Source organism: Aquarana catesbeiana, linkage group LG11, assembly GCF_042186555.1.
Source record: "Aquarana catesbeiana isolate 2022-GZ linkage group LG11, ASM4218655v1, whole genome shotgun sequence".
NCBI classification, from domain to species: domain Eukaryota; kingdom Metazoa; phylum Chordata; class Amphibia; order Anura; family Ranidae; genus Aquarana; species Aquarana catesbeiana.
Window position 1 is genome coordinate 277,453,158 of NC_133334.1, and position 13,811 is coordinate 277,466,968.

At 45.0% G+C, this 13,811-nt stretch overlaps 1 protein-coding gene across 2 annotated transcripts in view; it reads left to right on the forward strand.

Moving 5' to 3' along the window:
- The first annotated feature begins 333 nt into the window (after positions 1-333).
- Positions 334-13,811, forward strand: part of KARS1 (lysyl-tRNA synthetase 1) — a 54,225-nt gene continuing 40,747 nt past the window's right edge. The window contains exons 1-3 of one of the 2 annotated variants that reach the window (XM_073605893.1): positions 334-474; positions 9,508-9,632; positions 13,581-13,743. In XM_073605893.1, coding sequence (XP_073461994.1) covers positions 13,665-13,743 — 79 coding nt within the window. In that variant the 5' untranslated portion in view covers positions 334-474; positions 9,508-9,632; positions 13,581-13,664. Of the gene's footprint in view, positions 475-6,102; positions 6,212-9,507; positions 9,633-13,580; positions 13,744-13,811 lie in introns of those variants that run through there. The other variant, XM_073605894.1, reaches the window with a different exon arrangement.

The window sequence follows — 13,811 nt, forward strand, 5'->3', positions numbered from 1 at the left end:
TCACTGCTCCTGAAAAAACGGCCGTTTTAAAACTTTTTTTTGCATTGATCCATGTCCCCTGGGGCAGGACTGCGAACAGCCGATGTTCGACTCGAAGCTCATCCCTACTCTCCGTCTCTATTTCTCTGTTTCTTTCAGGAATGTGGACTGGTTGTAAATAACAGGATGATGAAATCATAGTGACATAAAATGTAAATATGGTATCATCCTGTGTAGACTCCACTGTAACCATAGCAACTAAACTTTATTGCAGCCTCAACTACAAAGAGCCAATCCTGGGCTTCTACGTCACGCAGCCCCGCCCCGGACAGAAAAAAAAAAGGGGGGTGGGCGGAAGTCGATATTAGAGAGTTCCTCCTGACAGCCGGAAGTGCCTTCTATCATTCTCTTCCTCTCTCTCCCTCCTGCACTGTGGATCATGGCGGACGTCCAGGCTGCGGCTCCCGCGGACGGCGATACCAAACTCAGCAAAAAGTGAGCGGACCTCCGAGCTGCGGCTCCTTCCCGGAGAGCGGAGAGCATACGGGGCCAGTGAGGAGGGGGAGGAGCGGGCTGTGTGCCCGGACATGTGGGCTGTAGCCGCTTCCATTAAGCGGGACTGGGGGAGTGAGGCATTGTGGGAGTTGTAGTCTCCTGAGGAGTGTCAGCTGGTCTGGGTGAATGGGCCGCGGGCTGACCGGGAACTACAACTCCCAGCAGTGCGGGGACCGGCTGATGTAACTGCAGCCTGTGAGTCTGGAGGGAGCTGGAATGGGATAGAAAGGACTCTGGATGAGTCCAGAACATGAAATCCTCACCGGAGATCGGAGAGAACTAAAAATACTTTTAAGGTTTAGTTTTGGAGAGGGATTAAACCCCCTGTCAGGTTTTTATTGCTGCCTGTGTCCCACATTAGGGAGATTCATCCTCTCATTGTGTTCTGTTTACTGCTATCAAAAGTGAAAGTAAAAAAAAAAAATCCGAAATTTTGAGTTGTCCCCAGAACAGGAAATGAGGGGAAATCTTCCAATGGGGACATTAGTTCTGAGACCCCCCCCCCCTCCACTTTGGAGGGATTTCTTATCACTTCCTGTTTTGGTTATGGGACAGGAAGTGAAGGGAAATCTCCACACTGGGGACATAGAAAAAAAAAAAAGAAGGTGGGGGTTATAACCCTCTCTTTATCCAGTTCAGCCCCAGAAAGGATTTACCCCACCTTAATGACCAGGCCATTTTATGCGATATGGCACTTCAACTGACAATCGTGCGGACGTGCCCAAATAAAGTTAACGTCCCCCCCCCCCCCCCCACAAATAGAGCTTTCTTTTCACCAAAAGAAAGCTCTATTTGTGGGGGGGGGGGGGAGGACGTTAACTTTATTTTTTTTTTTTTATACCTATATACCTTTTTTATATGTAGAATATATATCGGCCCTAAACTGATGAAGAAATTTGTTTTTTTGGTTTTTTTTTTTTTTTTAAGTTTTTTGGATATTTTATATATATATATATATATATATATATATATATATATATATATATATATATATAAAATATCCCAAAAAACTTAAAAAAAAAAAAAACCCAAAAAAACAAATTTCTTCATCAGTTTAGGCCGATATATATTCTACATATAAAAAAGGTATATAGGTATAAAAAAAAAATCGCAATAAGCGTATATTGATTGGTTTGCGCAAAAGTTATCACGTCTACAAACTATGGGATAGATTTATGGCATATTTATTTTTTTTTACTAGTAATGGCGGAGATCTGTGATTTTTAGCGGGACTGCGTTACTTTTTTTTTTTTTTTTTTTTTTTTGGGACCAGTGACATTTATAGAGCGATCAGAGCTAAAATAGCCACCGATCACTGTATAAATGTCACTGGCAGGGAAGGGGGTTAACACTAGAGGGGCGATCAAGGGGTTAAGTGTGTTCCCTGGGGAGGTGTTTCTAACTGTGGAGGGGGGGAGGGGACTGCCTGGAGGAGGAGAGAGATCGCTGTTCCTGATCAGTGTGAGTCTCTCCTCTCCCAGAACAGGACGGGGATCTGTCTGTTTACATTGACAGATCTCTCTCTCTCTCTCTCTCTCTCTCTCTCTCTCTCTCTCTCTCTCTCTCTCGTTCCTTCTCTCTCTCTCTCTCTCTCTCTCTCTCTCGTTCCTTCTCTCTCTCTCGTTCCTTCTCTCTCTCTCGTTCTCTCTCTCTCTCTCTCCGTTCTCTCTCTCTCTCTCTCTCGTTCTCTCTCTCTCTCTCTCGTTCTCTCTCTCTCTCTCTCGTTCTCTCTCTCTCTCTCTCGTTCCTTCTCTCTCTCTCTCTCTCGTTCCTTCTCTCTCTCTCTCTCCTCGTTCCTTCTCTCTCTCTCTCGTTCTCTCTCTCTCTCTCTCTCTCGTTCTCTCTCTCTCTCTCTCGTTCTCTCTCTCTCTCTCTCGTTCCTTCTCTCTCTCTCTCTCTCGTTCCTTCTCTCTCTCTCTCTCTCGTTCCTTCTCTCTCTCTCTCTCTCGTTCCTTCTCTCTCTCTCTCTCTCTCGTTCCTTCTCTCTCTCTCTCTCTCTCTCGTTCTCCTCTCTCTCTCTCTCGTTCCTTCTCTCTCTCTCTCGTTCCTTCTCTCTCTCTCTCTCTCTCTCTCTCTCTCTCGTTCTCTCTCTCTCTGTTCTCTCTCTCTCTCTTCTCTCTCTCTCTTCTCTCTCTCTCTTCTCTCTCTCTCTTCTCTCTCTTCTCTCTCTCTTCTCTCTCTTCTCTCTCTCTTCTCTCTCTTCTCTCTCTTCTCTCTCTTCTCTCTCTCTCTCTCTCTTCTCTCTCTCTCTCTCTCTCTCTTCTCTCTCTCTCTCTCTCTCTCTCTTCACACTTGAGCCTTTTCAGCTCCTAAAACGCCCGGAAAAAAAAAGTCTGAAAAGAGCCCAACAAGCAAACCCCCCCCCCCCCCCCCCCATTCATTTTAACGACGCCTGTTCACATCTGAGCGTTTTGTCACCTGAAGCGAAACGCATGTAAACGCCCTGGAGCTTCGCTTTTAAGAACGCATCAAAGTAGTGCAGAAACCGCTTCAAAGTCGCTGTGACTTTTTAGGTCTCATAGGTCTGGAAGGAGCCGGACCCTCCCTGTTCAACATGGGAGAGAAAAAAAAAGTGTTGCATTTAGTAGCAGTTGAAAGTCTCGGGTTGAGTCATCTGAGGATTTTGTAACCCCTCCCCCCCCCCCTCTCCCTTCCCCATCATCTGACAGTCCGGTGACCGCTTTACTTTCACTTCCGATTTGTTAGCTTTGTGTGTTTCTATATGATCCCTTTTCACACTGAGGCAGTTTTCAGGCATTTTGGCGCTAAAAATAGGGCCTGAAAAGCGCCTCTCCCGTCTCCCCAGTGCGAGGACCCGAGCGATTTCACCCCCCCCCGGGGGCGGTGCGCCTGCGGGACGGGAAAAAATGTCCTACAAGCAGCGTCTTTGGATCGCTGTAGGAGGGGTGTATAGAGGGCTCTCCTACACCGGAATGAATGGGCAGCGCTTCCGAAGCGACATGGGTGCTTTTAACCCCTTCTTGGGGGTTAAAAGCCCCTCTGCTAGAGGACGAAAATCGTCGCTAAAACTAGCGGTGCTTTACCGCTAACGGAGCACCGCCCCAGTGTGAAAGCAGCCTAAGAGCCCTTTCACAGGCACGACCGCATTATCGGTAAAGTGCCGCTAATTTTAGCGGCGCTCTACCATCATTTTAGAGGCGCTTTTAACCCCCCCCCCCCACGCTAGCAGCCAAGGAAAGGGTTAAAAGCGCCCGCGAAGCACCACTGCTTGAGGCGCTTTGGTGGCGCTGCCCATTCAATTTCAATGGGCGGGGGGTGCTTTAGGAGCGCCCCAAAGATGCTGCTTGCAGGACTTTTTTTTTTTTTTTTTGACGTCCTGCCAGCGCAGCGCCCCCAATGTGAAAGCACTCGGGTTTTCACACTAAGACTGCAGGGGAGCCGTTTTTCCTGCAGGAGATGCGTGAGGGCCACATGAGAAATGGCCTGGAGGGCCGCCTTCAGCCCACAGGCCTTGTGTTTGACATATGTGCTATAGAGAGATATTCTTTGTTCTTATTTCATGTCTGAGGTTTACAACCACTTTAAAGCTGAGCGCAGGGCAGTGGAGGCTGCAGTTGGGCTGTACTGGCACTGATCGGGTTAATTGCTTTTATCTTGCTTGGGGGGGGAGATGATGGGAGATATACTTTAGAAGTGCACCGAAATTTCGGCCGGCGAAAATGACCGTCTGAAAACTGTTTTTTCATTCAGCTGAATTAAAAAAAACAGCCGATACCGAAACGGAACGTGGTCCACCCCGGGGTGCCACCCATTGCTGGAGTGTCATCCTGGCATGCCCAGTCCTCTCCTCCTCCCCTCGCTGCGATCTCCGTGTTTCACGGAGCTGAATTGTCCGGGCCGCAGTAACAATGTTCCGCTTCCTGTGATAGATGGCACACTGATCCAATCACGAGACATTGTTACTGCGGTCGGGGCAATTCAAATCCAGCTCCGTGACACATGAAGGTCGCTGCTGATGCGGGCACTGGCAGGCTGCATGTGATGGGCACTGGCAGGCTGCATGTGATGGGCACTGGCAGGCTGCATGTGATGGGCACTGGCAGGCTGCATTGATCTCCTGTATCATATATGCTAGAGGTGCACGGAATGGAAATTTTGCTAATACTCATAGCAGTGTGTTTAAATTTAGGAGATTGCAGACATGATTCAAGAGATGGTTAGAAGCTGGGGACAGGATACAAGAGGTGGTTAGAGGCTGGGGACATGATACAAGAGGTGGTTAGAGGCTGGGGACATGATACAAGAGGTGGTTAGAGGCTGGGGACAGGATACAAGAGGTGGTTAGAGGCTGGGGACAGGATACAAGAGGTGGTTAGAGGCTGGGGACATGATACAAGAGGTGGTTAGAGGCTGGGGACATGATACAAGAGGTGGTTAGAGGCTGGGGACAGGATACAAGAGGTGGTTAGAGGCTGGGGACAGGATACAAGAGGTGGTTAGAGGCTGGGGACAGGATACAAGAGGTGGTTAGAGGCTGGGGACAGGATACAAGAGGTGGTTAGAGGCTGGGGACAGGATACAAGAGGTGGTTAGAGGCTGGGGACAGGATACAAGAGGTGGTTAGAGGCTGGGGACAGGATACAAGAGGTGGTTAGAGGCTGGGGACAGGATACAAGAGGTGGTTAGAGGCTGGGACAGGATACAAGAGGTGGTTAGAGGCTGGGGGACAGGATACAAGAGGTGGTTAGAGGCTGGGGACAGGATACAAGAGGTGGTTAGAGGCTGGGGACAGGATACAAGAGGTGGTTAGAGGCTGGGGACAGGATACAAGAGGTGGTTAGAGGCTGGGGACAGGATACAAGAGGTGGTTAGAGGCTGGGGACAGGATACAAGAGGTGGTTAGAGGCTGGGGACAGGATGCAAGAGGTGGTTAGAGGCTGCAGACTGCATTTTTCTTGACCCTTCTTGCACTAAAGGTGCCAATTTTGGCCAACAATAAATTCATATTAATGTATGATGTATCTGATATTAATTAAAAAGTTGTATATAATACAATTTTATATATAAAAATATAAAACATTTTTTTTAAACTTTCATTTTTCAGTAACGGTTTCGGTTTTCGCCTAGTGCATCCTTCTTTTTCGGTACCAAAATTACTATTCGGTGCACCCCTAATATACTTACCTAATCCTCCTGAGTGCTCACTCCTGTGATGGTGGAGATGAACAGTATTTGCTGGTCCTCACCTAGCAACATCCTAGCAACGTCCTGGGAGTATTTTCATCAGACGCTGGGGAGGTATACACTGGGGAGGTATACACTGGGGAGGTATACACCTATATATAACAAGGGCATTATTCACCTTTATTCAGAGCTACACAGATTTTATTTACAGGAGCCTCTTACCTGCACAGACCGTTGCTTTGGTTAAAGATGAACTGACCCTTTAAGGAAAGAAATTCCTCTTAACGTAAAGTAGATGTTTATCTTGCTGCCACTCCTAATTCTCCCTTGTTGTCTCCTCGCTAGGTGGTAAAGCCAGTTTGCGGGTTTGGGAGTTTTCTGTTTTTTTTCCTATGATGTCTCGAGCGCTCCTCAGGCTGGCTAGGTGCCCGGTCTGGGCCCAGCGGGCACTTCAGGACAATCTCCTGGGCAAGCACCTTCCCGCTTCCTCCTCTCCGCTCTGCACTGGCCAGGCACTTCATGGGAAAAAAAGGTTGGTGCGCTTCTCCGTATTCTGTGCCCCACCAACTTCTTTTTTTCTTTTCATGAATCTCCTGTTTCAGCCCCAGCGGGTTCCAATCAATGGGCTCCATATTTGTTTTCCTAAAAGGTCGACGCCTAATGGACCCCCTTAGCAGAAGAAAGCTGTGTTGGGCCAGAATCTGTCATTCGTTTTCTGACCTGCATCAAAGATGGATGCAGTTTGAGCCCCGCCCCCAGGGAGCCACATATATGTATGTATGTATGTCCTGGGAGGGTGTGGGGGCGGAGGATATAAAAAGAAAGCCTGCTTCCTTATTCCTTACTTCCCCGGTGCTCTATCGAGAAATGCCCGCCTTCGAAAAATGCCTCCGATTGGTCTGCGCATGCGCGATAACAAACGTTGAGCAGCTGGTGTGACGTCAGCGCGTGTGCGCACATCATCGGGGGCATTATCCGACGCTTTGCAAACAGCGGAGGGAGAATATCCTTGTCAGATTCTGCCTCGCTGTTGCAGGGGCGGGGTTTGCCTGTATTGCACAGCGGGTTCAGTGTGATAAACGGCGTGTTTTGGCTGTGTGTAAGGGGCGGGGTTAAGACACCCACAAAACCCGCCCCACAATAGCGAGGAAGAATCTGACAATTACATTCTCCTTCGGCGCTTAGCGGATCGCGGGATACTGCCTCCTACGATCTGCGCATGCTCCGTCTGATCACCATATCAGCTGGAGTGACGTTGGTTACTGCGCATACCCATCAGAGGCATTTTTCGATGGGGGGGGTGGGTTATTTCTCGATAGAACACCGGCTGTCAATGCTCCGCCCCATTTCCACTCCAGCTTCGTAGTGCTTGCATTTAATTTAAAAAAAAAAAGCACTGTTCGTTCCCACTGATCCCTGCTGTCTTCTGGGACCTGTGTGTCTCCCAGAAGACAGCGGGGGGGGGGATGGAGGAGGCGCTGGGTATGGTATAGATATCTGCGGAGCCTGAGGCTATCTATGCCCGGAAGTGGGAGCAAATACCTGGATTATACAGGTATCTGCTCCCCCCTGATAGGTACCAAATGTGACACCGGAGGGGGGGATTCCGAACAGCGGAAGTTCCGCTTTTGGGTGGAACTCTGCTTTAAGGTTCGGTTCACACTAGTGCAGCTCCGAGGGTGGCGTTCATGCGACTTTACACTCTCTGGCACTCGGGTTGCAAGAAAGTTGCATCAACAGTTGCACTTTTAGGTCACCTAAGATTGGAACGGGTGCCATTGAAATCAATGGGCTGTGGCTTGTTATGGGATCTTTGTGTCCAAAGTCGCATGACAAGTCGCACTAATGTGAACGGAGCCTTTAGGGTGGCACTCATTGAACTAAATGTGTTTCTGACTTGTCATGTGACTTTCTATGTTGCATGGGGCCTCAGAAGTTGCAACTAGTGTGAACGGAGCCTTAGGACGGCACCCATTGAAATGAATGTGGTTTTTTTTTTTTTTTTTTTTTTAAATCGGAAAAAGTTTTTATTGTGCCAATGGTTATAAAATACAGATAACAAAAGCTCTAGACAAAACATTTGAAAAGGACATAGTCCAGGTTTCACAACATTAGATTTATAGTCAGATAATGAAAGAAACCATAACGTGTCCCCGGAAATCGGAATCCAACCTTACAGTATCAGTAAGCAGACGATCGCCTGGTTCAGAACTATGAGATCAGAGTGGCACTGAAAAATAAACTAGGATCGTGTAATACTTAAACGAAGGGAAATTAATGTGTCTTAACTGGTCATGTGACTTTGTGTCGCATGTGGCATCAGAAGTCGCACTACTGTGAACGGGACCAGATGCTGAGATGCGATTTGCTAAGGTACAGTTGTTAGTAACAATCAATCGTCTCTTAACCACTTCAGCCCCGGAAGGATTTACCCCCCTTAATGACCAGGCCATTTTTTTTTTGCGATTCGGCACTGCGTCGCTTTAACTGACAATTGCGCGGTCGTGCGACGCTGTACCCAAATAAAATGTACGTCCTTTTTTTTTCCCCCACAAATAGAGATTTCTTTTGGTGGTATTTGAGCACCTCCTGCAGTTTTTATTTTTTGCGCTATAAACAAAAATAAAAGCGAAAAATTTTGAAAAAGAAAAAAAATTATTTTTTTTTGCTATAATAAATATCCCCCTCCTTTTTTTTTTTTTTTTTTTTTTTTTTTTAATAAAAAAAAAATTTCTTCATCAGTTTAGTCCAATATATATTCTTCTACATATTTTTGGTAAAAAAAATCACAATAAGCGTATATTGTTTTGCGCAAAAGTTATAGCGTCTACAAACTATGGGATAGATTTATGGCATTTATTTATTTTTTTTTAACTTGTAACGGCAGCGATCAGCGTTTTTTTAAGCAGGACTGTGACATTGCGGCGGACACATCGGACACTTTTTTTGGGGACCCAGTGACATTTATACGATCAGCGCTATAAAAGTGCACTGATTACTGTATAAATGTCACTGGTAGGGAAGGGGTTAACACTAGGGGGGCGATCAAGGGGGTTAAGTGTTCCCTAGGGAGGTGTTTCTAACTGTGAGGGGGGAGGGGACTGACTGGAGGAGGAGCCAGATCGTGGTTCTTGCTTAATAGGAACAGACGATCTGTCTCTCCTCCCCTGTCAGAACAGGGATTTTTGTGTTTACATACATACACATCCCTGTTCTGGCTCTCGTGCCTGCTGGCTACGCGAATCACGTCCCCATCCCCCCCCCCCCCCCCCGGCGTGCAGCTGGCGCTCGCGGTCGCCTGCTGTGGCTACTAAAGGAGCCGCTGTACATATACAGAGATTTGCCCAGGAGAGCCATCCTGCCGCCGTATATCCTCCGTCTCTGGCATAGCATTTGAATGAGTTGTTTACTATTGATTGATTATTCCAATTGGAAGAGACCGATCGGAAATGAAATCAATCATTTATTGAAGTGTGTACGGCTGCCATTAGATGGGAGTTTTATTTTTGAAAAGTTTACAGGTTGACTTGAAATAGGTTTCCGTAGCGCCCTGCGAGCCTTTTCCAAACTTTGGTGTAAGTCGGTGAACTGCCAATAGGATGATCAGGATGGAGCGCTGCATTGTGGGAATAAGGGGGTGGAGTCTGTCTGCATTGCTACTACCAGGAAGTGATAACTAAGTAACCAATCAGAGGGGAAGATCGATGGAATCTACAGATTTAATTTACTTTGTAGTAGTAAATGGGTTGTTATAGCAGCAGTAGGGTACACAGCGCTCATTAACTCGCATCTCTTTTTTTTTTTTTTTTTCTTTTTCTTTTTTTCCAGTGAGCTGAAAAGACGTTTGAAGGCGAGAAAAAAGCTGCTGAAAAGAGGTGAAACAAAAAGAGCAAAGCGAGAAAACGCCGGCAGAGAAGACGGAGGAGCTGGACGAGGAGAGCCTCGATCCCAATGTAAGTTTTTTCTTATTTCCTTCCCATGTAGGGACACAACCGCCACGCCCGCCCGCCCCTCCCCCTGAACTTCAGCTTTGCTTTCATTTTTATTTATTTCTTTTTAATAAGTGGAATTTGGGTTTTAATCTCTATTTCCCGGGGTGGCGGGGGGGGGGGGGGAGACGGACCTCCTTATCAGCTGCTGTTAGACGAGAAATGTAAAGAATGTGCCGCTCCCAGTAACACCAACCTTATCCCTGGTAAAGAGGAACTGAAGTCCTTTCACATAATTTGTGATTAAAAACATATTTATTTTATATATACTGTGTAGAGGTCGACTGATATGGGTTTTTCTCTGGCCGATGCCGATATTTAGAAATCGGGGCAGCCGATTTTGCGGCTAATATTTTTTTTTTTTTTTTTTTTTTTTTTTAATTTTTTTTTCCCTTCATCTCATAAATTCTCCCACTCCACTCCCCACTGCTTCCTCCTGTCACTCTACCACACACTTGATTTATCGTTTATCATTTATTTATTTCAGGTACTTATATAGCGCCGTCAATTTACGTAGCGCTTTACATATACATTGTACATTCACATCAGTCCTACCCTCAAGGAGCTTACAATCTAAGGTCCCCTAACTCACATTCATACATACGAGGGCCAATTTAAACAGGATCCAATAACCTACCAGCATGTCTTTGTAGACTTGATGTCCTCAGTACAGATGGCAGGGGGCACTGGTTGGCACTGGCAAGTTTCACACTGAACCATATAGTATAACTCTGTGAAACTGATATATGTAACTGAATGCAGAGAGACCAGCTTCTCTGATGAATGCTCTCCCTTGCCCGGACGGTCAGTTTAGGTGGACGGCCATGTCTTGGTAGGTTTGCAGTTGTCCCATATTCTTTCCATTTTCCGATGATGGATTGAACAGAGCTCTGTGAGATGTTCAAAGCTTGGGAGATTTTTTTTTATAACCTAACCCTGCTTTATACTTCTCCACAACTTTATCTCTGACCTGTCTGGTGTGTTCCTTGGACTTCATGATGCTGTTTGTTAATGAAGGTTCTCTAACAAATCTCTGAGGGCTTCACAGAACAGCTGTATTTATAGTGAGATTAAATGACACACAGGTGGATTCTATTTAGGTGATTACGTGACTTCTGAAGGCAATTGGTTCCACTAGATTTTAGTTAGGGGTATCAGAGTAAAGGGAGCTGAATATAAATACACACACACACACACGTGGTGGTGGGGGGTGTGTGTTGTGAGGAGGGGTGGAGGGAGACAGGAATGTGAAACTTCCCCTTTTGTGTGAAGTCCTGCTTAAACTTCCTTTTTTTATGTAGGGCGCTCCCTGCACTCAGTGCTCTGGAGAAAGCAGTGAATGCTCAGCCTTTGTATTCTCTGTCTTGTGATCTCTGAACATCCTCTGACGTTGTCTTTCTCTGATGGTCTTTTTCTCCATAATATCCTAGATCCCATCCTGTGCAGGATTCTGGTATCCTTCTACCCTCAGGGAAGTTAGATATATTCCACTGTCTCCCTCCCCCCCAACTCTAGTCCAGTGATGAGAACGTTGGCACTCCACATGTTTTGGAACCACATTTCCCATGATGCTCATGCACTCTGCAGTGTAGTCGAGCATCATGGGAAATGTAGTTCCAAAACATCTGAGGTGCCAAGGTTCGCCATCACTGGACTAGACTATTGAGGGTTTTTTCTTCTTTTGTAAGTCTTCAATATCTTCCTTTTCCTTTGGAGGGGGTATAATTCTCCTTTTGAGATTTATGTTATGCACTATATAAGTGAGTCTGCGCAACACTCTATCTATCTATCTATCTATCTATCTATCTATCTATCTATCTATCTATCTATCTATGTGTGTATATATATATATATGTGTGTGTGTGTGTGTGTGTGTGTGTATATATATATATATATATATATATATATATATATATATATATATATATTATAGTGTATGTATGTGTGTGTGTGTGTGTATATATATATATATCTCTCTCTATATATATATATATAGTTAGATAGAGAGAGAGAGAGAGAGAGAGAGAGAGAGAGAGAGATATATATCTATATATATATATATATATCTCTTACTAGTGGGAACACGGTGGGTGTTTGCAGCAAATTTAGGCTGTTGCCACACATTCTCACGCACACAACTCGCTCTGTATTTGATTGCGGTAGAGCAGAGGTTTACTCTTTGCTTTATTTTTCACGATAACTCTACCTTGTATAATCTAAAATGATAAGAAAAAAAAAAAAAGTGTTTGCCTATATTTTCCAGAAGCGGCCTTATCAGTTGCTGTTAGACGGAGAATTTGAGGAACGTGCCTCTCCCACTAACAGAAACGTGATCTCTTTTAAAAACAAAAGTGAAATTTAACCAGTTGACCTCCAGGAAGATTTTACCCCCCCCCCCCTCTCTTCATGACAGGGTCATTTTTTGCGATACGGCACTGTTTTACTTTAACTGACAGTTGCGCGGTTGTGCAACGCTGTACCCAGATACAGTAAAACCTCAGATTGAGAGCATAATTCGTTCCGGAAACATGCTTGTAATCCAAAGCACTCGTATATCAAAGTGAATTTCCCCATAAGAAATAATGTAAACTCAAATGATTCGTTCAGTTTATAGTCCATATAAAACATAAAAAGATTATAGCAATGTGACCAGGTTGTGTAACCATAAAATGTCCATCCACAAGGGGATTAGACGCAAAATCCAGCAGGAGCTCCAGAGTATAAAAGAGAAGAGAGGGCGCCTCTAAGTGTAGCAATATGTTGCTAAATGTTGTACGTTCATTAACTGTAACCACATTGCTACACTTAGGGTCGGTTCACACTACAACGACTTGGGATCCGACTTGTCAGCCCTCAAGTCGCTTGTCATTGGGAATTGCATTATAGTCAATGAGAGCCGTCTTAATGTACACTACTGAAGTCGCTCCGACTTCAGAAAAGGTTCCTGTACTACTTCTAGGCGACCTGTACCCATAGAATTCAATGGAAGTCGCCTCCAAGTCGGATCTCCATCTATATTGAAGCGACTTTACAGGAAAAGAAATTAGTTTAACCAGGCAAACCCCTCCCTCCAGAGAGCTGATCATTCTGTGATTGGCCACAGCCAAAGTCGCCTGTCCTGGAGGCGACTTGAAGTCACGTTTGTAAGTTTCTTAAAGTCGCGCTGAAGTCGCCTTGGAAAGTCGCGCTGAAGTCGTGTTGCTCGTGTGAATCAGCACTGAGCGGCGCCTCTTCTCTTTTTTTACTCAGTTGTGACATGACGCTACTTGTATATCAAGTCAGAATTTATTTAAAAATGTTGCTGGTCTTGCAAAACGCTCTCAAACCAAGTTATTCTCAAACCAAGGTTTTACTGTAATTCTTTATTTTTTGCGCTATGAACAAAAACAGACAATATTGAAAAAAAAAATTTGTACGTTCTGCTATAAAACATATCCAATAAAAAAAAAAAAAAATCTTAATAAATTTAGGCCAATATGTATTCTGCTACATATTTTCAATTAAAAAAAAACCTCAATATATTGATCGGTTTGCGCAAAAGTTAAAGCATCTACAAACTAAGTGCTTAGTTACATAGTTGGTAAGGTTGAATAAAGACACCAGTCCATCCAGTTCAACCCAAGTGAGTGAGTGTGGGTGCTTGTAAACCCATAACTCAAATAAAATGCCTGCAATAAATGTCCCAAGCACTGCAAAAACTATTATCTGCATTCCATCGGCGTTCCAGTGCCTAACCCTGTTCAACGCGTTTCATCACACCAGATGTCGTCAGGAGCACTCTAACACACTATTTTACTTGTACAACTAGTAGTGCGTTATTCCTTTTGTGTAACCAGAGTCAGATTTAATTTTTTTTCCTGCTTAAAACTTTATTGTTCCAGTGTTTTATTTGCAGTGTTTCTTTTTCCACAGCAATATTATAAAATAAGGACCCAAGCCATCCAACAGCTGAAAGGTACCAAGGATGACCCCTATCCACACAAGTTTCATGTGGATATGTCCCTCACAGACTACATCCAGAAATACAACGACTTGCAGGTCGGAGATCACTTGGAGGAAGTGGTGAGCGTGGCAGGTTGGTTTATTTTCACTTCCTTCTGATTTGGGCTGAATTTAAAGATTTTTTTTTTTGTGTGTGCAATT